Raw genomic sequence first — 23,346 nt, forward strand, 5'->3', positions numbered from 1 at the left:
CAGGGCGGAAGGGAGCGCCGAGGGCGGCACGGCTGGCGGGCCGGGGCGGGGCCGGCCTAGGGGCGGGGCCGGGCGGAAAGGTGGGGCGGGGCCAGATGGGCGGGGCGGTGTCAAGTGGGCGGGGGAGGAGGCGGGGCTGGAGGACCGTGGGCAGGGCTAGGGAGCGGGGCGGGGCGGGTCTTGTGGGTGGGGCTGGAGAAGAGGGGCGGGACCTCGAGGATGAAGTTGTTGGGGCGGAGCTTGTATGAGGGCGGGCCCAGTAGGGAGGTTGGGCGGGGCTTGGAGGGCGGGGCCGACTTACCTGGTCCTTAGATACCGCAGCCACGGAGGGAACTACAGTCTGATCAGGGGAGCCCTCTAGAGCCAAGCTGTATGCCAGAGGTTCTTATTTTCTTTATTTTTTAAAAATTATTCACTGGAAGGGCTGGAGAGATAGCACAGCGGGTAGGGCGTTTGCCTTGCACGCAGCCAACATGGCCGACACAGGTTCGATTCCCAGCATCCCATATGGTCCCCCGAGCACCGCCAGGAGCAATTCCTGAGTGCATGAGCCAGGAGTAACCCCTGAGCATCACCGGGTGTGACCCAAAAAGCAAAAAAAAAAAAAATTATTCACTGGAGGCGAGTAGTCTGTGTGGGATGAGGTGGGGAAGTCATTCATGGGACAGGGCAACATCAGGGACAGGATGGTGTTCAAGGGTAAAGGACATTTGGGGAGGACCAGACCCAACTATTTAAGCTTTATAATAAACTATTAATTTTTTATCTTCTGAGTTTTGTATGCAAATCTGTCATAAAATTCACAAGAACCTACCAGCTCAGGAAAATTAACGCTTGTGCAAACACAAGTGTTCTCTGGGAGAACACAGTGCTAAGTGGAGGATGGAGGGCATGGAACAGAAGCCCTTCTTGGCCCCTATTAAACCCAGCTTTTTTGTTTTGTTTTGTTTTGTTTTGAGGCTACACACTGTGGTGCTCAGGGGTTACTCCTGGTTCTACATTCAGAAATTATTCCTAGCAGTTCTGGGGGAATGACATGGGATTCCAGGGATTGAGATCTTGCTTGTACCTGTGCAGACAGCCTTGACTTTGGAAAGAGGATATTTCAGCGTGATTGCAGGTCAGCCACATACAAAGCAAGCTGCCCTACACACTGTACTGTCGCAAAACACAGCTTCCTTGGTGATAGGTGTGGTGCTGATTTATGTACCCAGGAAACCATCATTAACAATATTTTAAATCGTAGAGCCTCGATCAAAAAAAATTTTTTTTTTTGCTTTTTGGGTCACACCTGGCAATGCACAGGAGTTACTCCTGGTTCATGCACTCAGGAATTACCCCTGGCGGTGCCCGGGGGACCATATGGGATGCTGGGAATCGAACTCAGGTCGGTCGCATGCAAGGCAAACGCCCTACCCTCTGTGCTATCACTCCAGCCCCTCAATCAAATTTTTAAGTTAAAAAATAAAAATAAAACCTTTCTGCCAGAGGAAATTTCTGACCAGCATTTCAGCAGTGTAAGAGTATAAGCCACATTGGGAAAAAAATGTTCTCCATCTGTGGCAACATGTCAAAGTGTCCCTGAAGATACTGCCTCCATCCATCCCAGGGTTACCCAAGGGTTGGAAAGGGGGTGAAAGGCACTTTACAAGCCAGTGCAAAGAAGTAAGACCATCTAGGGGCCAGAGTAATAGAACAGCAAGTAGGGCTATTGCCTTGCACACAGCTATGCTGGTTCAATCCCCACCATCTCATATGTTCCCTCCACTCACCAGGAGTAAACCATGAGCACCACTGGGTGTAGCCAGAACAAAAAAGCCAGGCTACCTGGAGGCCGTAGTGCCCCCTGTGTGTTCTCATCAGAGGAGAATGTAGCGTGGAGAGAGCTAGTGTCCCACATGCATTCATACAACGTTCAAGATAGACGAGACTTACCCTTAACACCCAGGTCACCCATGTGTGTAGACATGTACAGGAGGAGAACCCAGGCATTCTCCTCCTTCAGCTCACAGAGCTGACAAGGGTGGCTCTCCTGTGGGCCTTGTGTGTGGCAGAACAGCCCACCATATCTGCCTTGAGCTGAGCAGGGAAGCCTGCACCATTCAGGTGTGCCCTGAGTGCAGTCACGTTCCAGAGGAAGGCAGGAGGGAGGCCCTGTGGTTGCTATGAGGTGACCAAAAGGAAGCCAGGCACTGACAGTGCTCTCCAGAGCAAGAAGAAGTTTCCCCCTGAAGTTCCTAGGGGGTTGAGGGAGACACCCTAAACACCTTAGTTTTGTCCCTGTAAGATTCACTATGGATATCCCAGCTCCAGAACAAAGGGGGAATAAGTGATTATTGTTTTAAAGCACAGTCTGGGGATACTCAGCCTATAATCAGGCTGAAGAACAGCCCTGCAAGAGAAACTGCTTCTGCTCGAACCTATGCAGACAGACAGCCTTGACTTGGAAAAAGGATCCTTCAGCATGATCACAGTGAGGCCCTGGGCCTCTTGCTCTCTGGGCCTCTTGTTCTTCGTGCCTTTACTATAGAAAGCAGGGAACTTGACACAACAGAAGCCAGAGGACACAAGGTGCAGGTGTGCTGGTGGAGGTACATTAGTAGCTATGTTTGCACACGTGCTCCAGGGTCACTGCATATGTGCTCCAGGGTCAGTGCACATGAGCTCCAGCGTCACTACACATGTGCTCCTGAGTCACTGAACATGTGCTCCAGGATCACTGCACATATACTCCAGGGTCAGTTCACATGTGCTCCAGGATCACTGCACATGTACTCCAGGTCCACTGCACATGTGCTCCTGAGTCACTGCACATGTGCTCCTGGGTCACTGCACATGTGCTACAAGGTCAGTGTACATGTGCTCCGGGTCAGTGCACATGTGTTCCAGAGTCACTGCATATGTGTTCCAGGGTCATTGCACATAAGCTCCTGGGTCACTGCGCAGTGCTCACGAATAACTGCACATGTGCTCTGGGGTCAGACTTATGTTCCTGAGCATGTTCTCTGGGTGATCCTGTGCATGGTGGTGCTTATATAGGTGCAGTCTGAGAGCTGTCACCCACTATCCCCATTTCTGAGGTGGGGCAGAGAGCAGAGGAAACGTCTCAGAAGAAGGAACCAAAGCAAACAAGGTTTCTCCTTATGGACAGGGTGGGTCTAGCCGCTGACCATGCAAACCTGGACACTGGTGGAGCTTGGGGTGCCTGTGTCTACTCCAGCTGTCTCCAAGGGAAGGGCAGATGGGTAGGTGGTCATAACAACAGGCTGGCTCTGTGCATGAGGTCACTGGGCTAATGGCACAGGAAACATGGCCTTGGAAGGTCACAGACCTGAGTGGCCATATTTGGGGCAACCTGTTCTGTTGACAGGAGGAACCACCGCCACTCCCCTGTGACCGCTTTGGCCTTGATGTTCTCCTACTCCAGGGCAAAGGCCTTGGGGCACCATCTCAGTGGCCGAGTGCCCTGAGACCACTGTGTGCAGAGCCATGTGTGTCCGCGCAGCCTGCATGATTCTCTTCCAGCACTTTTCCTGAAGTGACCCATGTCTTCCCTGAGGGGAACTAGCGGTGCTGCCAGGGTGCACTGGAGGCATGAGGACCGCCCTGTGCAGCCTGGCCTTGAAGGCATGAGGGCATAGCAACAGGAGCATCTTCGGGGTGTGGAATACGTTAAAAACCTTCTTCCCCCACCCCCACCCCCATCCCCAGGTTCTCCTCTCTACAAGCACTGAGCAGCCGTTGTGCTCTGAAAGAAAGCTGAGGCAGAGCAGTGCTCTTCCACCCAAGTTCTCGCAGGGAAGAGGGACCACTGCTGAAAAAACAAAGTGCGGGCAGAAGAGGCAAAGAGGCAGGTGAGGCCCAAGAGCTAGTGATGGAGACTGCCACTGGGACACACCTGAGCACAGGGGTAGATCCCCTGCTGTCAGCTCACCTGCAAGGAGAATGCAGGAGACTGGGCACGGCCAGCTCAGCCCACACCTCACCCTGGCACAGAGAGCCCTTCCCTCACCCACACAGACCGCACGGGCACCACCCCTGTCTGAAGGAGCTGTGGGGACTGGCCAAGACCACCAGGAAGCAGCCTGTTGTGGTGTGCTAGAGACCACCTGGCCGCTGCCTGCCTCCTCTCCTCCCTGCGCGTGTCACCCCACCCCCAAGTCCCTGGGGCCATGCCTGCAGTTACTTTGAAGACTTGGTTCCACATGGTCTCTGGCAAGCAAACGTGACTGAGCCTGCAGCTGACACGTGCTGCCTGCCTAGACCCCGTCTTCTCAGACTCCAGTCACCACTCTGGTGGGGCCACAAAGTGCAGGGTCACTTCAAATATTTTTTCTTTTCTTGTTTTTCTGCCCAGACTCCAATAATGCTCAGGGCTTTCTCCTGGCTCTGCAGTCAGGAGTCACCCCTGTCAGTGCTCAGGGGACCATATGGGATGTGGGGGATCAAATCTGTGTCAGTTGCGGCAAGGCAAGTGCCCTACCCACTGTACTGTTGCTCAGGCTCCATTTTGAATGTTTTTTTTTTTAATTATGGAGCGCTTCACAAATTTGCGTGGCATCCTTGTGCACGGGCCATGCTAATCTTCTCTGTATCGTTCCAATTTTAGTATATGTGCTGCCAAAGCGAGCACCATTTTGAATGTTTTAATTTTTGCTCTTGGGACCACACCTGGTGGAGTGCTGGGGCTGTACCTGGCTCTGTGCCGGTACCACACAATGCCACAGACAGACCTGGGTCTCCTTTGTGTAGAGCCGGTCTCAGCTCACAAAGCTCTCTCAGCCTTTGACAGGCATTTCCTCCTGCCTGGCCATCAGTGGATGTCGCATTTGTGCCTGTTTTATACCCCTATAGTAGGTCAGGATTAGAAGCAACAGAGTGAGCAGAGTTTGAGAGGCACGAGCAGACCGTGGTCGGGGTCATTTCTTACCCTGGTAGCCTATGTCTGATGCAGTGCTGTTCTGGTGTCTCACTGTGCTCAGTCCTGAGCACAGCTGCTCTGGACAGAGACGTCCAGGCTGCCAGTTGTACCCCTGCCTATGCCCTGGGCCTCAGCCAGAATTGGCAGGTAGATGGGGCCATGAGCCGTTTTCCCTGGGGCTGGACTAACTTTTGGTGAATTTGCACAGACATGTGCCACGGAGGCTCCTGGGAGCACATCACTGCGCAGACCCCCTTCCTGCACGGGCTGTAGGCTCGGGCCTAGGAGTCCACTGATCCCTCTGCTGCCCCTCTGGCCTAAAGCCAGGAGCCTACACTCGAGCCAGCCCTTCTGTCTCCTGCCCTGGCCATGCTGTGCCCATTATGGTGGGGCCTGAGCAAAAGGAGTGTGCCTGGCATTGCCAACACCACATGTTCTAACAGAGGCTCAGCATGCCATCCCGGGGTTGCTAGTGGTGGCGCCGAGGCTAGGAGAGGTACTGTGAGCTCCTCCAAGATCCAGTGAGGCCCACGGAGTACCCCCAGCCCCCGCCCCCACTGGGTCCATCCAGAATCAGGGACAGTCCCAGACACAGGCCAGTTCTGTGGCTGACACTCAGTGATGCCACAGACCCCGGGAGCACAGACGTGGGAAGAAAGAGCCCCCAAATATAGACCAGCTGCACGTTTTATTTTCAGAACCACATCACCTGGCTCTGCAGGGGTGGCGGGGCGTCAGCCCTTGCCATGCCTCCTGCCCTGTGTAGGCCCACGCCCACCCAAACTGGAGATTTCTTTGGCATTTTCTTCCCTTAGCTTCCTGACTTGTGGAACATCTCATACAAAAAAGGTGAGTTTACAGAAAAATATGCATATAAATCACTTCTCAAACCCCAGACGTAGTGATAGCACAAGCGTGATGAGCCCCATGGTCTCCCCAGCTGAGTGCGGCTCTTGGAGAGGCTGACCCCGACTGTCCTGGCTGCTCCACACCCTGAACTGTCCCGTGGCATGCGCAGACTGGGTTCTCGTGCCGGAGGGACGAGCTGCACAGACTGGGCGGATGTGGTGAGTGAGCCAGTCAGGACCTGGCACTGGACCCTCCAGACATGCCTGAGACGCATTCGTGCTCGGCCAGCCGACACTGAGGCCGGTCACACCACCAGTGTTCTGGGCAGCAGGGGGCTCTCAGCTTAGGATGTTCTCAGGCGTGTGGCACAGTCCCTCGCAGGGTTTGGGTCACCCTAGGAGACCCTGCAGCTGCTCCGGGTACAGTGCCGCGGGGGGCTCTGAGGTGCCCGGCTGGCCCTGGCCTTGCAGAAGCTGCCCCTCTTGTGGCTGGGGCCTGTGGCCAGTGAGTAGGAGCGGCCATGCATCATCCTGGCGTTGAGGCCGTTGGCCATGGAGAAGGACTTGAGGTGGCTTCTTAAGGCCATGGGAAGCGGCAGCTTGTCCACCAGGTGCACGGGCGTGCAGGACACCACAGCGCGGCAGCACAGGTCCTGGAGGCTCAGAACTTGGGGCAGGAAAGGGATGGGCTGAGCCCTCGAAGCTTCCCAGGCCTGGATGCCCCCCCACCCAGGCCTGAGACTGGTCATCTCCCCCCAGATGTCACCGCTGAGCAGAGAGGTTCCCAAGGTTGGGTCAAGACCAGATGCCAAGACCAACCCACATCACCAAGATGCCCGCCAGACATCTTGGGATGTGTTATTCTCCCTGAGTGTCAGGCTTTCCATGTGGAGCAGAGCAGGGCAAAGGTTCCCCCAGGGGTCCTCTCAACCCCAGCAGGCAGGTGGGAAAAGGGAACCCAAAGGGCGTGCCTTGCACCCCTATGCTTGCAGGTCACACACCTAATTCATAGTGAAAAGTGAAACATGCATAGAACCTTTGAGCCCAGCAGCAGAAAACAATTAGCCCAACTGAATAAGGGGGGAACTGGAGAGGCTGTGCAGGACTTGATGCAGACACCAAGTCCCAGACGGATGCGTGGGGCCCCAGAACACTGTGCCGTCAGGCCCAGGAACGGCCCAGAGCCCCTGAGGACTGCAAAAAAAATGGCAGAAGGCACACACGGATTTTCCAAGGAGGACAGACAGCTGGCAAAAAGAAAGATAGAGGACATTCTCCACCTCTGTGGTCAGGGAAGGGCAAGTCAACAGAGATGACACTGGCTGGTGCCAACACGGTGGGAAGGCCCAGCTGGCCGGCAGGGGGAGCCACAGGCACAGCGGGGCACAGGGTGGTGGGGGGTGTGGTTTGCAGAGACCATGAGGAACTGCATGTGATGCAGCATCTGCACTTCTGGACATACATTTGAGAGAGGTGAAAACACCGGTCCAAAGAGAGGTCAGATCACTCCTGCAGCCGGGCTTCCTACCTGTGCCATTCCTAAGGTGATGCAGCCAGAATCCCACATGGTGGAACTCTCATCCTCGTAAGAAGGGAATGAGAAAGGGGAAATGCTGTATGTGGGAGGTGGGAGGAACCTCGAAGGCTCACACACGGGGTGAAGCCAGAGACCATGCAGGGCTGGAAATGCTGCGACCTTAGATCCTTGCAGAGCTGCAGAGAGCAGACACCCAGGGACCTGGGCAGGACCAGGGCATCCAGGGACAGAGTCCCGGATATGAGAGAAGAGAGCACTGGGTGTCACACAGAAACCTGTGTGGACATCTGGGAGTGCTGAAAGGCAGGTCTGAGGAGCGGGGTGGCCTCTGGCCCCCACAGCCAGGGCTGTGCCCTCCCCTGTCTCTCCACACCAGGAAGCTTGGTGGCTGTGCCTTGGCACCCCGGGGAGAGGCCCCCCAGAACCTCTGTTCCCTGCTCTCCCAGCTCAGCGCTTATCTGCTCTGTCTCCAGACGCAGGGCAGGGAACAGTGAGCACACAGTGTGGCCGTGGCCACTGGCAGGGGACGTGCCAGCACTTACAACTGTGTGGGTGCCACTTGGCCCCAGGCATGTGCCACACACTTCTCTCAAGCGCTGGCAGCAGCTCCTCGTGTATCAGGATGGGCACCCACATCTCAGCCGTGTGGTGCGTTAGTGCCTCTTCCCGCCCCATGCTCAGAGCACCCCGCTGTCTCGGCGGGGGCTACCTACCCTTGCTTGGCCTCCAGAGCCGGTCCATGCCGTGCCGCAGCAGTACAGTCCTGGCCAGCTCGGTGAAGGACTCGGTGATGTTGAAGTCGCACAGAGGGCTGACCTCGAAGAAGGTGACCCCCAGACGCTCGGCGTAGGCCTGGGCCTGCTCTGTGGGCACCTGCCTCTTGAAGGCCAGGTGCAGGCGGTTGCCCACCAGGATTTTAGGGACGCCGGGGGCATGCTGAAAGGCAAGAGAGAGCCGAGAGAAGTGGGTTCCCGGAGCAGCGCTTGTGTCCTGAGGGGAGGAGCACCCCTAGACACACCCACAAGCACCTCAGGAGTCCTCGCAGATGCGGCTGGGGTGGGGCTCACTGGTCACCCTGTTTCACATCGTGAGGAGGGTGCAAGCACACAGAGAGAGGGACGGGGGAGGGCACCCTGGGACCGAGCACCTGGGAGCTGGAGGAGGCAGAATAACCTCTCCCGGAGCTTGGGGGGCACAAAGCTGACAGCACCATCTCATATGTCTGCACCGGACTGGTAAGAAGCTGTAGTCCGAGACCCCCAACAATATCCCCTGTGCAGCTGCGAGGTCTTCACGGGGGGCTTGGTTCTGACCAGTTGGTCCAGTTGGCATGACCCACCTCCTTACTCCCTGCACACCTGGCCAGAGAGCCTGCACTGGGACCCGCCTCCTGTGCTAGGGTACTTGTTCCAGTGCACACCCACCCTCAGCGTGTGGAGGGTGCTGGGCCTCACCTCGTCAATCTCCTTGATCCACCTGTCGATGCCGTCGAAGGACCAGCGGTTGGCGATGTCATAGACCAGGATCACACCCTAGGGAAGGGGACCAGGCTGACCTGAGGGTGGACAGACATGGCTCGGGTATGCAGATAAAGCGTGTGTGGGTGCTGGCCACGGTGCTCAGTGCTCAGCGCCACTCAGCCCAGCTGAACAGCCATGGTGCCACTTCAACACAGAACTCAGCTCTCGCGACTCTGCTCAATGGGGATGCCTTTGTCCAGCTCACTGATGAGCCCACTGTGGCTAATGCACGAGGGCCTGGAGCCCTCTTCTCATGCCCATGAGCTGCCCAGGGATGCAGGAGGGCAAGGCTGCAGGGGCAACACACTCCAGAGCAGAGCCCGTCTCACCTGCTCACACACGCGTGCACACACACATGCATGTGGACGCATGCACACACACAGCCCGGGGGCGTGCACGTACACAAACATGTGTGGACATGTGTATGCAGCTCCCGGGCCCACACGGTCCTGCGAGCACACCTGCTTCCCGCATGCTGCGGAAGGCTCGGGAGCCACGCACATCCCACGCTCAAGTTCCTGCCACCTTCTGCGGGTGCCCACACAGCACATTCCAAACGTTAGTGCTCAGCGGACACCCAGCTCGGGGGTTACCTGTGCGCCCCGGGAGTAGGAGCGGAATATGGTACAGAATCTTCCCTGCCCCGATGTGTCCCTGGAAAAGATGTTGAAGATAGTAAGCAGAGGGGCCGAAGCGAGAGCACAGCGGGTAGGTCATTTGCCTGGCACGCTGCCAACCCTGGCTCGATCCCCAGTATCAATATGGTTCCCTGAACCCTGCCAGAAGTGAATCCCGAGTGCATAGTTAGGAGTAATTCTTGAGCACCTCCAGGTGTGGCCCCAAAACAAACAAAAAAGATACAGGAGCAAAAATCCTGGAAACCATTCATCTCTTCCCATCAGCCAGTGACGCCTGAGAATCAAGACTCCAGTGACAGCCACAGCACACCTCAGGGAGTGGGCTTGGGGATGTCTGCTTCACTCAGGTCAGAGAGAAGATAGCCCATGTGGCAGCAGGGCTGGGCAGCCTAAATCTCTGGGGGATGTGGGGGACGCATGTTCCTGACACCCCTGATGCCCAGTGGGTCCCTGGCACCACAAGCAGGTACCACCAGGCCAAGTCTGTGAAACGTCATTTACTCTGGAGCTAACGTGGAGCCGACACAGCTGGAGAAACAGGCCACAAGCACATACAGGCCCAATCCGTCCATTCAAGGAACCGTCCAGGAGGGGCCACTGAGGATGGGTCAGAGGGTGGATCCAGGCACCCTTCAGGGTCCCCTGTGCTCCTGGTCATCCGTGCTCTGGGGATGCGCAGCTAGTTTCCCGCACTTTCTTGACACCGTCTGCAGGTTGAATAAACAGCCTTTTCTGGAGTGGTCCTAAGGACAAGGAGGCCACAGCGGCCCGTGGGCCTGGCCCAGATACCAGGCAGTGAGACACTGCTGCCTGCCTTCTGTCACTGTCCCTCAGGAGAGGGAGGCCAGAAGTGCTGGCCACTGCCCATGCTGAGATGGAGGAGCACCTCACTCCATGAGGCAGAACAAACGAGGGGGTCCCTGGTCAGCTGCGGCTACTGTCACCTCGCCCTCGGGGAGTCTGTGCGAGGCCAGCTCCCTGCAGGGGTGGCCCCAAGGGTCCCCCAGACAGCTGGCACCTGTGGTGTTTGCTGAGGTTGCCCCTGAGAGCCACAGCAGGGCACAGTTGGAAGGGTCAACCAGCAGGTGGTCCCTGAGGCCTTGAATCCTGGAAGTGGGGTCTGGAGGGGGCTGAGCAGTTCCCTGGGGAGGGGAGAGAAGAGAGGGCCAGGGGAGCAGGCTGAGGAGATCGTGTCCACAGTCCTCACGTGGGGGCGGAGGGAAGGTGCTGTGGCCCACCCAGCCCCCTGCCCGTTATATGGAAGGCAGGTGAGAGCAACAGGGAGGGCTAGGCTGTGCAGGGGCAGGAGCCAAGTAGGAGGAAGGGGACAGCCACAAGGCCACGCGGGAGAGGGGACACACCCAGGCCACTGGGCCAGGTGGAAGCCCTGAGACCCTCTGCATGGGAAACACCCCCATGTCTCTCCTTTCCTGCCCTCTCCCGGCCCTCCCTGGGCCAACACCAGGCCCTCAGATGCCCGGGACACCCAGAGCCTCTCCAGGGAGCTGTGGGAAGGCAGGGCCTGGGGCCACTCACCAGAGCTGCAATTTCACGCGCCGGCCATCCAGCAGGATCGTGGTGGTCTTGTAGTCAATGCCTGTGTGAGGAGGGACACTCAGGGCCAGGCACTGGGCCCTGCACCCCGCAGGCGAGGACCCTGGCTGGACTACTGCGTTCTGCTGCCCAGTGCGACACCAGGAGCTATCACCTGGCAATGACAGGTACGCACAACAGGAAACACACAAGCAGCTTGCGGAGCCCCCCACCCCCACCAGGGACCCCCGTGTGCAGTCTTGCTGCACGCCTTTTTGTTCACCCTTTCTCTCCTTCCAAGTTTTTGCCACAAAGCAAGAATCTGTTCTAAAATCTAAAAAACCGGAACCAGAGCAATAGTAAAGTGGGCAGGGCATTTGCCTTGCACACACCTGATCCGGGTTCAATCCCTGGCATATGGTCCTCCAAGCACTGCCAGGAGTGATTCCTGAGTGCAGAGCCAGCAGTAACCCCTGAGCATTGCTGGGTGTGGCCCCAAAAGAAAAAAAATCTAAAAAGCACTAAATTTTTTTTTACACAAGAAAGTGACGCCTCCGTCCTCTAGAAACATGTCCATTGAGCTGCCCTAAGCCAGCCTAACCACAGTCTTTTCACTCCAAGAATGTGAGAGAGGGTGTGGACAGCGCTCAGATGCAGCGCAATATTGGGGTTCTCTCATGGAGGGTCTACTTAGAAGAGATCGTGAAACTGGGGGCAGAAGGGCAGACTGTTGGGACCAGAGAGGAGGTGGCAGAGAGAGGGGAGCGGGCGACCTGGTCTTGCATGGAGGGGAATGGACCCAGGGCTGGGAGAGGCTGGAGCAGACATGCATGGGCCCCAGCTTCAACCTCAGAGACAGGGCCCCAGGGTGAGCTGAGCTCTGAACAGATGTTTAAGAAAACAAAAGCCAGAGAGATAGTAGAAAAGGAAGGGCACTTGCCTTCACTCGGCTGACCCCAGTTTGATTCCCAGCATCTCATATGGTCCTCTGAGAACCACCAGGAGTAATTCCTGAGTATTGCTGGATGTAGCCCCCCTCCTCAAAACGAAAAGAAAACAACCCTCCCATGCAATAAGACAAGAAGGTCCCCACACAGTCCACCAAGAGGCACCATGTCAAGTAGCTCAGCACCCCCACATCCCACCCCGAGGCCTGGCCTGCAGAGCTCGGTCCTCCCCAACAGACCAGGCACATGCATGCACGCAAACACATGCACACATACACACCTGCCTGCACACACATGTTTTCATGCAATCACACGCATATATTTATGAGCACTCACATGCATGTTTTTGCAGACATACACACATACACACAAACCCCCACAGAAAGCACCCTGGCATCTCCCAGCCTCACTAGCAGGGATATGTCCTTAAACACCATATATCTCACATGTACATACAGGCAAAATACACAAATGCACACACATGCAATACACATACCACAATGCTGTCATACAAGCTCATGTACACACATACATGCATGATCACACACACACTTTTACACACATATGCACTCACAAAAAAACTCAAGGACAGACCCTGACAATTTCTGGCCTCACTGGCAGCTCTATGTACTTAAACACTGTTTATCTCATGCACACATGCACACACACATACATGAATGACCACGTGCATGCTTTTGCATACATGGAAAGACCCTGGCATTTCCTGGCCTCACCATCAGCGCTATGTCTTTAAACACTATGTATCTCATACACACATACACGCATCCCAGTTTCAGGACAGAGTGAAGCTTCCGGGCATGCATGTGTGTCTTTGGCTCGGTCCTGGAAACTGCTTTTCAGATCAGCTACCAGTGGCTCTTCTCAGAGGCCTGAAACCCCTCCAGGGTCAGAGAGGTAGTGCAGGGGTTAGGGCACTCTTCATATAGCTGACCCGTTCAATCCCTGGCACCACCTGGTCCCTCAAAGCACCACCAAGGGACCCTTAAGGACAGAGCTGCACCACATGGTTTCCCCACACCACCAGGATAACCCCAAGCACTAAGCCAATAATAGCCCCTGAGCACCACTAGGACTGGCACAAAAAACAAATATATTAATAAAGAAAATCCAACTGAGCCCTCTGGACAGTCCCACTTCGTTCTGCCAAGTCAGCCCTGGGCACACAGCATGAGACACTTATAATCTGAGTACAACTAACACATGTGAAAGATGACATAATAGATCATTGTACATATGGGCTGGAAATCATGGAGAAGGTGTTGACTGTACATACATGCTAGGAATTGTGGAGTAAGTGTGTGCTGTATATATGTGCTGTGGCCCACTCGAATCATGGAGAAGGTGTGAACCTTACATACGTGCTAGGAATCATGGAATAGGTGTGGGTTATATATAAATGCTGGGAATCATGGAGAAGGTGTTGGCTGTACATGTGTGCTGGGAATATGTGGAGCACATGTGTGCATGTGTATGCATTTGTAGTTTAGCAGTTGAACTGCTAACCTTGGAAGTGCCTTTTTTCTGCCTTGAGATGTTACAGATTTTCAAATCTATATAAATCAACAAACAAGTCCACTGGGGAATTTAGTTTTTGATCTGGAGATAGGTTGGGCCTCAGCACGTCTGTCTGCAGACAGTGGGAACCCTTCCTGTCCAGGCTGCAGAGCCCTCCCAGCCGGGTGGTTGGGACATGAACTCATTGCCTGAACTCTGATTTCAAAAGTGTCCCTCTTACTTACCTTTTATGTACAAAAAGTAAAAAAAAAAAGTTTCATGAAGACAAAGTAATTCATTACTGAAGCTTTTTTCTAAGCACCTTATAAGTTTTTTGGTCTGGGGTCACACTTGGCGGTGCTCAGGGTTTACTCTTGGCATAGCTCAAGGACGATTTGCAGTGCTAAGGATCAACCCCAGGTCAGCTGCATGACAGGAAAGAATTTTACCCCTATACCATTTCTTTAATTTTTGTAAAAATCTGGGTCTGGAAAGATAGTACACACAAATGCATATGCACACGTGTGTGCACATGAGCATGTGCGCACACACATGCACACATGCATGCACACACGCACAGGCCTCTCAGCGTGTCCCAGGGCCACTGAGCACTCAATACTTCTCCTCCTCTGCGTGTGGCTCTGATTCCTGGCTCTTTGGGTCTAGGGCCTTATGCCATGGAGCTCAGGCCCTTCTGATTCTGCTTCATGGTCGCTCCCAGTGGTGCCAGGATCGGACCTGGGCCTCTGGCATGCAAAACCTGAGCTCCAATTTCCTGAGCATCTTTTTAGCCAATTAATGATCCTCTCAAAGGTCAGTACAAGTGGATCACAGGACAATTCAAATTCTTCACACAGTTAATTCACCAAGAACATCTACTTTGTCCGCTGGAGCGATAGCACAGTGGTAGGGCGTTTGCCTTGCATGCAGCCAACATGGCCGACCCGAGTTCGATTCCTCCGCCCCTCTGGGAGAGCCCAGCAAGCTACCAAGAGTATTTCGCCCGCACGGCAGAGCCTGGCAAGCTCCCCGTGACATATTCGATATGCCAAACACAGTAACAACAAAGTCTCCAATGGAGATGTTACTGGGCCCGCTCGAGCAAATCGATGATCAACGGGAGGGCCTTTACTTTACTTACTTTTATCAAAGTAAAATGAAACACAGGAAAGGTTCTAGAACAAAGCCTATCAGAACATTCACTGAATGGGTCAGAAAAACAGAGGCAAAATTTAATTTTAGTTTTGAAAAGAGAGCCAGACGTGGAGGCTGCACTCACTACTAGCTGCAGGGAGGAATAAATAACTTAGTGATCTATTTCAAAGCACCCATCACCTGCTGACTTCTATTTAAGGAAGTGCCCATGTGTAGGCCAACAGAGAGAGGATAGAAAGCACCCACATGGTCTCCAAGCACTGCCAGGAGTGATCCCAGAGGGCAGAGCCAGCAGTAATCCCTGGGCACTGCTAGGTGTGGCCCAAAAATCAAAAAACAGAAAGAATGAAAGGAAGGAAGGAAAGAAAGAAGAAAAGAAGGAAATAAAGAAATCCCTTACAAACATCCATTTTTGAGAAACTGACTCGAGAAGTGTCTCATGTTGAATGAAAACATCAGAAATGACGGTGGTTGTGAGGGTCCAGGAAACAGGGTTCCTTTTGGGGGGCAAAGGAACATTCTAGACCTGGACAGTGGCAGGGCTGCACAGGTCACAGAGGAAGCAAGCGCCCTGAGCTTGTCTCCTCTGACACATGATGCTCCAGACCCACCTGGCCCACCCCACCCAGCGCCCAGAGCACCCTCACACTGCTGGGGCCTCACAGAGTCTCAGCGTTTGGGGAGGGCTGCCTGAATGATGGGGGGCAGGTACAGGGAGCTCCTGGGGCCAGGGTCGAATGCCAGCCCCTCATGGCCTCCTCCTGCTTCCAGATGGTTCTAAAGATGAATAGGGACATGCCCAGAGAGCACTCTGAAGAGAGTCTAGCCATGCCCTTCCTTCGTGGTTCTTTATCTGAAATATGTAGCAAGGGGCCCCAGAGCTTCAGATGGAGGAGTGAGCTAGGGGCCCGTCTCCACCGGACGGCAGCTCCTAGGGCCTGGTCCACTGCTCCCTCATGTGCTCCCCACTGCCTGGGCCCTGCCTGCCTGCACTCTGTGCCAAATCTCTGCACTGGGGGTGGCTGACGCCAGCACCTCTGCCCCATGCTCATGCAGCTGCACCCTCCCAAGCATCCTTTGGGTGTCAGGACCATGTCTGCTCTTGCACTTCTGTGGGGCCTCAAACCCCCAAATTCCCCACTGGGTATCAGGGTCACTTAGGGCAAGCAAGGTGGAACCTGGACTCCAGAATGCAGGAGTGTCTGCCCAGGCCTCCACATGACCCTCCCTACTGCTTTTGGGGTGCGCAGCAGGACACACAGCCATGACGAGCACTTCTGTGCTCAGGAATACAAGACAAAAAGGTTGTGTGTGCAGCTTCGGGGTGCCAAGGCCGTCCTACTGCACCAGGGAGCCCTCAGAGGGTGCACTCTCCCGGGGTGCCCCAGGTCCCTGGCCCCGAGACCTCAGGGGACCTGGATTCCATAGCAGGGCCTGGATCTCGCCCCAGCTCCCTGTGCATGGAGGGATAGGCTTGTGGGACAGAGTCCCCTGGTCCTCGCAGACTTACCTGCTGTCACTTGCTGGTGGGACAGAGCTGCGATCAGCGTGCTCAGCACCCAGTCCTCATCCCTGCACTGCCCACTATGGGTACAGAGGAAGCACCCTGCCTGCACCCGACACCCAAACAGCCAAACAGGCTGAGATTGTACAGACTGCCCTGGATAGGGGACCCAGGCCCACAGAGTAGCTGGTCCATGTGAGATTAATAAGAGGAGGTCCAGAAGACGCTTATGGGAAGCATGAGACTGGGTGATCGCTAGTGCCACACATGCGCTGAAGTGACCCAGACTCCACGGTCTGGGCGTCTCAGAGGGGTAGGGGAGGGAAGCAGACAAAGCAAGCCCAGGGTCTGGAGAGGCAGTGGAGCTCGGAGCATACAAGAGCACTGCTGGGAGCACTGAGCAGGAGTGGCCCTCCAACACCATTGGGTGTGGCTCAACAACAAAAACAATGGAGCTGGAGAGACAGTCCAGCAGGTAAGGTTCCTAACTTGCATGCACCAGACCTGGGTTCAGTCCTCGGCATCCCATATAGTCTCCTGAGCACCACCAGGAGTACTTCCTGAGAGAGCAGGGCTAGGAGTGACTCTCCAAAAAACAATCCAAAATAAAAAATCTTCCTTCCTTTAACCAAAGAGGAATAGTATAAAAGAAAATACATGTATGTGTTTTCGCATGTATACACATCTGTGCGATGTGTGTTATGTGCACGTGTGTACATGACATGTGATGTGTAAAGGGTTTGTAAGCATCACAAGCTTTCAGACGACTCTGAAACTGGACCGGGTTCCTGGGCAGCCTGCTCACCTTGTCTGACCTGTGGCACAGACCCCATCCCGAACGCCCAGCTCTGGCCCTTGCCAGATCTTAGGCATACCATGACCCACAGAAACATGTATATAGGACCCTGTGACCCACAGCAAACACCGCCCTCAGGCTGTACGGGGAGCAGGCCATGCTCATTCTGTGCAAGGATGGGGCAAGGAAATGAACTCAGCTCCTGAGTCAGACACTTGGCACCCCCAGAGCAAGAGGGTGAGCTGTGGCCCTAGGCCAGTGACTCTTATCACACCCCAGAAGCCCGGGTATGAGCCAGGTCTGGTGTGGAATTCTGTGGCTGTTTCTAGAAGGAGGCCCACCAAGGGAACCCTCTATGGAGGGGATCTGAGCAAACCCACAGGCCGAAGCTCTTCCCTCCAGGCTTTTTCCACAGCTGGTGAAGCTCTCAGGAGCGAGTTTCTCTCAGAAGAACCTTCTGGCAAGGAAGGCCTGGGAGACAGCAGGAGCTCTGCTTTTGGGACCAGCTGCAACCCTCACTCTTCTTCACACCAAAGTGCTGGCCAGCAGTGCGCAGGGACCTTGAGCAAAATCTCACAGCCAGACCTGTGGAGGCCACAGTAGGTGAGGAGGAGGCCTGACTCAGAGCCTCAGAGGAGAAAATGGGGTGCATCCACTCTCCTCAGCACAAGGGACTTAGAGACAGTCAGCCCCGGCACTGACCACACCTGCCCACGGACGATTCCTGGGAGCAGTTTCTGCATCACCCGGGGAGCAGTCGAGTTTCAGCTCAGACTGGGAGTGCTGGCTGTACACTGGCACAGCCAGCATTCCTGTGAATGGCCGCGCTGGCTGTGCCCTGTGCCAGCCTGTTAACGGAGGCGCTGGCTGTACACTCTGTGAATCTGTAAGCAGCTGTGGTGACTTTCAACTGTCGATCTGTAAGCAGTTGCTATGGTTTTACACTGTGTCAATCTGCACTGGGTTGCACAGGAAGATGCACAGAGGAGCCGCCTCCGGAGAGGCCTCACCTCCATCTGGGTTGTGGGTGTGCGTGGAGGAGGAGAATCTCAAAGGCAGAGGTGGAGGGGGGTGGGCAGCACAGGAGCTGTCCTTGGGTGCCTTTCTGCAGCAGAGGACTGTGGGGGTGCTTGGGAGCAAGGCCAGCCACCCACAACCCTTAGGCTCACAGCATGCTCTGATTTGGAGCTCCCTCACCCTGTGGGGCGGGGGGCTCTTCTCTGCAAACTGAACCACTCTCACAGAGGGGAGGAGACCCTCAGAATTTTTCTGCAGGGCAGGGGCACTGACTCTTGAATCTCCAGCACTGGGCAGGACTCTGCCCTCAGGGAAGAAAGGGCCAGGACTGAGCTGGGGTTGGGGAGGCCAGAGACAGGGCTGGCCTGTCTGGCCTGGGGCCCGTTCCCCAAGGGCTGACAGTCTTCTATTTCTTTCTTGCTTTCTGGGAGAAGCAGAAACATCAGGGAAAAAAAGCGGGTGGGGTGGGGGGGCACCAGAGAGGCAGCTGCAGACCGGCAGGGACAAGCTGCTATGCAGCGTCGCCCATGGGATGCACCCCTGGCGGCACGCCCCCACTCCCCACCAGACTGTTCCATGTGACTGTTGGCATATGCCAGACTGGGACCACACCTGCACAGGCCTGTTGTGCAGGGTGGGAGCAGCCCCCAGCAGCAGTGACCGGAGGGGGAGATTCAGTGTGCCTGTCCATCCACAGGCAGTGGACTGTGTGGTCAGCTCTGAGCCACCTCTGTGACACATGTGGGGTCCATATACTGTTCCCAGGCTGGGCTCCTGCAGGCCCTCCTGCCCCCACTACGGGCTGGTGCACCCGGCACTGCCTGCTCAGACCCTGGACTGCACTCTGGGTGTCTCCTCTCAGGTCTGCAACAGAAAGAGGGTTCCCAGAGGGACACCCACCTTTCCTGCTAGACCCATGGTGAGCCCCCTTTCTTCCGGTGCCTCAAGGAAGACCCCCAGGGACCCCTACTCCCAACTGCCCAAGAAGGCTCAGCACTTAGTCACTTCAGGGCACCTCGGTCCAGTTCCCGTGTGTCCAGCTAGCTCAAGCAACTGCACTGACCCTCACGTTGGCATCTCCCTACCTCTGAGTGCCCATCCTGCCTCAAGAGAGAAAACTGGGAAGGGGGGCATTCAGGATGACGCAAAGCTCCCCACTATGCTCCTCTTATTCCCACAGCGACTCCACCCAACCGCCTAATCCCTGAGCTCCGGTGCGTCCCCCCTGCTCCCGGCACCTCCCCGCACACCCCTCAAAGACACCCCCCCCAGACCACATCTCTGCTCTATCGTGCCCTTCCCTTCATCCCTGACCTCCCACGCTGCCCCCACCCCCCAGGCTCCCGCAACAACCTCCTGCCCCACCCCTCCCGCACTCCCACGCTCCCCCAACACTCCTCCCCACCGTTCACATTCCCCGCCACCCTGGCCTTCCCGTGCTTTCCCCCACCCTCCCCACCCCTGCCCTCCTTCACACCCCCACCCTTGCCTTCCCATATTCCTGCCCTCCACGCACCCCACACCCCTGCCTTCCCGCGCTCCCCCGCACCCCTGCCCTCCCCTACCCCACTCTCGCACTCCTGTCTTCGCGCGCTCCCCCGCACCCCTGCCCTCCCCGTACCCCACCCTCGCACTCCTGTCTTCCCGTGCTCCCCCGCACCTCTGCCCTCCCGTGCTCCCCCGCACCCCTATGCCCCTGCCCTCCCCGCACCTCCGCACCCCTACCTTCCCACGTTCCTTCGCACCCCGCACCCCTGCCTTCCCACGCTCCCCCCGCACCCCACAGCCTCTCCCGCGGCGCCGCCCCCGCGCCCTTCGCTCAGCCCCTCTGCCCCAGCTGCCGCCTCCCAACTGCTCCCCGACCCTGCGCCCCCGCACCCTCTCTCCAGCCCCTGCGCGTCCGCCCCGCGCCCAGTCCCCGCACTCACCCGCCGGATGGCCATACGGGGACTCGGCCGCGCCGTCCTGCAGACTCGCCAGGATCTCACCCTTGCCCACGTCGCTGTCACCCACCAGCAAGAACTTGAGCAGAAAGTCGTAGGCGCGGACCGGGCTGCCCAGAGCGTTCATGGTGCCTCCGCCAGCGTCCCCGCCCATACCCGGCCGCGACGGCGCAGAGGGGCTGCCGGACACCTAGGCCCTCGCAGTCGCCGCGGCAGCCCCCGCGGCCTGACAGCGCCCGGCCCCGCCCCGCCAGTTCGCCATTGGTGGGCCTCAGTTGCTAGGGAACTTGTCCACGTTCATTGGCAGGAGGATCCGTCCGTATTGGTTTGGTTCTGCCTCCAGTACGGAGCCCACCTGTCCTTCCCAGGAGAATGCGGCTGTCACCGCCAATGACGAATAGGAGGCGGGTCCGAGGGCGGGTCCTTGGGCGGTGAGCTCAGCCCTGGCCAATGGAGACGGTGTGGGCGGGGCCCTGGCGACCAGGGGCGGGGCTTGCCTTGCCACTCCCGCGTGGACCGATGAGTGGGAGTAGAATGGGTTCCACTCGCTGATCCCGGCAGGCTGCGTACCGGACTGGCTAGCTGGACCGGGCCGGACTCGTCGTGTGTGGGTGAACGCTCTTGCCTTTGTACGTGTGCACGTGTTCACGTCAATGCCTGTGCGTGTCTGTGCGCATCTTTGTGGCTCCGCACACGTGGGCGTTCGTGCACGTGTTGCATGGTCCTGCGGGGAGAGCATGGGTACTGGAGTCCCGAGATTCCCTCGGAGTTCGGTGACCACCGGGCGCGCCTCCCAAGACCCCGGGCCGCCCTTCGGAGCAGTGTGAAGGGCGCTGGGAATCCAGGCAGCAGAGTGCAGGCACTGTGGAGACTCCAGCGTGGAGGCAGCCTCACAGCCCCGCAGAACTGAGTGGAGAAGGGCGCTTCCCGCCTTTACTCCACTGTGTAAAGGAACACCCCACTGTGCCCTGCTGGGACCTGATTTAGACCCCCATTTCGTTGGAAGCAGGACTGGTGGGAAAAGGAAGAATTATAAGGGATTAGAGAGATGATTTGCTCCAGCGGGCCCAGTAACGTCTCCATTGGAGACTTTGTTGTTACTGTGTCTGGGATATCGAATGCCATAGCACAGCGGGTAGGGCATTTGCCTTGCACGCAGCCAACATGGCCGACCGCGAGTTCGATTCCTCCGCCCCTCTCGGAGAGCCCAGCAAGCTACCGAGAGTATCTCGCCCGCTCGGCAGAGCCTGACAAGCTCCCCGTGATGTATTCGATATGTCAAACACAGTAACAACAAAGTCTCCAATGGAGACGTTACTGGGTCCGCGCGAGCAAATCGATGAACAACGGGAGGGCCTTTACTTTAGAGAGATGATACTGCGGATAGGACGTGCTTGCCTTGCACGTGCCTTTCCTGGATCGGTAAGGATCCCCAGTACCCCATAATTTCCCCAAAGCTCTTCCAGGAGTGTCTCTGAGCACAGATCCAGGAGTAAATCTTAAGACCTAAACAGAAAAGCAGTCGTTAAAATCAATATTCTTGTTACTTGCGTTTGTTGGGCCCAAGAACAGTGTACTTTGGAAAGCCAGTTTAGTTTACAATGCCTGTTGTTTAGTGTTTGATTTCTTGGTTTGAATATAGGTGAATCATTTTATTTTGTTTTATTTTTTGCTGGGGGGGGGCTCTCCCCGTGATGCTCAGGGCTTATTCCTGGCTCTGCACTCAAGAATTAAGGGATAGCATAACGGTAGGGCATTTGCCTTGTGCACAGCCAGCCCGGCCAAGCCGGGTTCAATTCCTCTGCCCCGGCAGAGCCCGGCAAGGGGAGATCACTCCTGGAGGGGCTAGAGTATCTCACCGCACAGCAAAGCTGGCAAGCTACCCATGTCATATTAGATATGCCAAACACAGTAACAACAAAGTCTCAAAATGGAGACATTAATGGGCCTGCTCGAGCAAATCGATGAACAACGTGAGGACAGTGTTTGTTTGTTTGTGTTCCAAAGACCATATGGGATGCCAGGGATGGAATCCAGGTGGGCTGTGTGCAAGGCAAACACCCACCTACTGTACTATTGCTCCAGCTCTTATTTTATTTTTTAATTTAATTTCATTTGGGGAGGAGAGGTTGTACCACACTCGTCTGTGCTTGGAGATCACTCCTGGAGGGGCTCAGGGACCATATGTGGTGCTTGGGGTCTAAACCAGTCAGCTGCATGAAAGGCAAGTGCCTTTGCTACTGTGCTCTTTTTTTTTTTTCTTCAAATAGTCAGGAGGCCAGAGCCGTAGTACAGTTGGTAGGGCACTTTCCTTGCATGAGGCCAACCCAGGTTCTATCTCTGGCATTCCATATGGTCCCCTGAGCACCACCAGGAATGATCCCTGAGCACAGCTGGTTGTGGGCCAAAATCAAACAAAAGAAAAGAAATGCAACAGCATTTTGTGTATTGACTCTATAGCCAGCTACATTGCTATTTTGGTTTATTGTCTCTGAGAGATTTTCAGTCTTTAAGGGTTTTATATGTCTACCATGTCATCTAGAAGTAATGATAGTTTAACTTCTTTTCCAGTTTGGATCCATTTTGATTACTTTTCTTGCCTAATTGCTGTGATAAGGACTTCTAAAACTATTACTTGTATCATTTGTCATCCCATTGCTCATTGATTTGCTCAGCGGGCTCCAGTAACGTCTCCATTCATCCTTGTTGCATAATAGTGTAGCCCAATGGCATCTGCTCACTCCAGGAACACAAAGAGCATCAAACCGTTCATTCAGGGTCTTGATGAAGAAGTCTGACCATCTCGTAGGTGGGTGGCCAGGCGTCCTTTTGACATCCCGTGGAATCCAGTCAGTAATGGCTCTAGTCCAGCTGTCATCTCCAAATCGCATTATGTGTCCAGCCCATCTGATTCTCAACACCTTGGTAAATGAAGCAGCGTCCCTACTCCTTGATTGTCGATGGAGGTCGGAACTCCCAATTCCTTCTCTCACTTGAGTGAAGCGTGAGACTCCAAGCATAGCTCTTTCGATTCCTCTTTGGGAGACCCGAATAGCGTTCTCATCCTGTTTTCGTAGGGCCCAGGTCTCTGAGGCATATGTTAGTGCAGGAAGAACAGTGGAGTCGAAAAGATGTGCCCAGAGCCGGTGTTCTTCATCCTCTTAACAATTTCTTCGATGCTCTTGAAGGTGTTCCACTCTGCTCTCTTCCTCCTGTGAAGTTCTGGTGCTAAGTCATTCATCATGTTGATTTCTCGACGTAGGTTTACATAACTTGCATTCGGAGATATTCGTCCCATTGAGAGTGAATGGAACGTCAGGAACAAGATCATTTCTCATAAACATTGTCTTCATGAGATTTAGCTGTAGTCCAACCTTTCCACACTCATGGTCGAAGTCAGCCAGTATTTGTGCCGCTTGGATGATGTTTGATGTTATTAGAATGATGTCATCAGCGAAGCGGAGGTGGTGTA

The 23,346-nt window shown here is 55.5% G+C and overlaps 1 protein-coding gene and 1 non-coding gene across 2 annotated transcripts; both read right to left on the reverse strand.

Annotated features, from left to right (window-relative positions):
* Window positions 1–4,526: 4,526 nt before the first annotated feature.
* Window positions 4,527–4,633, reverse strand: LOC130024979 (U6 spliceosomal RNA). Its single transcript, XR_008792622.1, has one exon. It is a non-coding gene; the product is annotated as a U6 spliceosomal RNA (small nuclear RNA).
* Window positions 4,634–5,595: 962 nt separating this feature from the next.
* RAB40B (RAB40B, member RAS oncogene family) lies at window positions 5,596–20,135 on the reverse strand. The gene is made up of 6 exons (XM_056115455.1): window positions 19,860–20,135; window positions 11,001–11,061; window positions 9,420–9,480; window positions 8,761–8,838; window positions 8,020–8,242; window positions 5,596–6,436 (listed from the first exon to the last, which is right to left on the reverse strand). The coding sequence occupies exons 1-6, from the start codon at window positions 20,026–20,028 to the stop codon at window positions 6,165–6,167; spliced, it is 864 nt and encodes a 287-aa protein (XP_055971430.1). The 5' UTR covers window positions 20,029–20,135; the 3' UTR covers window positions 5,596–6,164.
* Window positions 20,136–23,346: the final 3,211 nt, after the last annotated feature.

This window comes from Sorex fumeus, unplaced genomic scaffold (genome assembly GCF_029834395.1).
Source record: "Sorex fumeus unplaced genomic scaffold, SorFum_2.1 ptg000029l, whole genome shotgun sequence".
NCBI classification, from domain to species: domain Eukaryota; kingdom Metazoa; phylum Chordata; class Mammalia; order Eulipotyphla; family Soricidae; genus Sorex; species Sorex fumeus.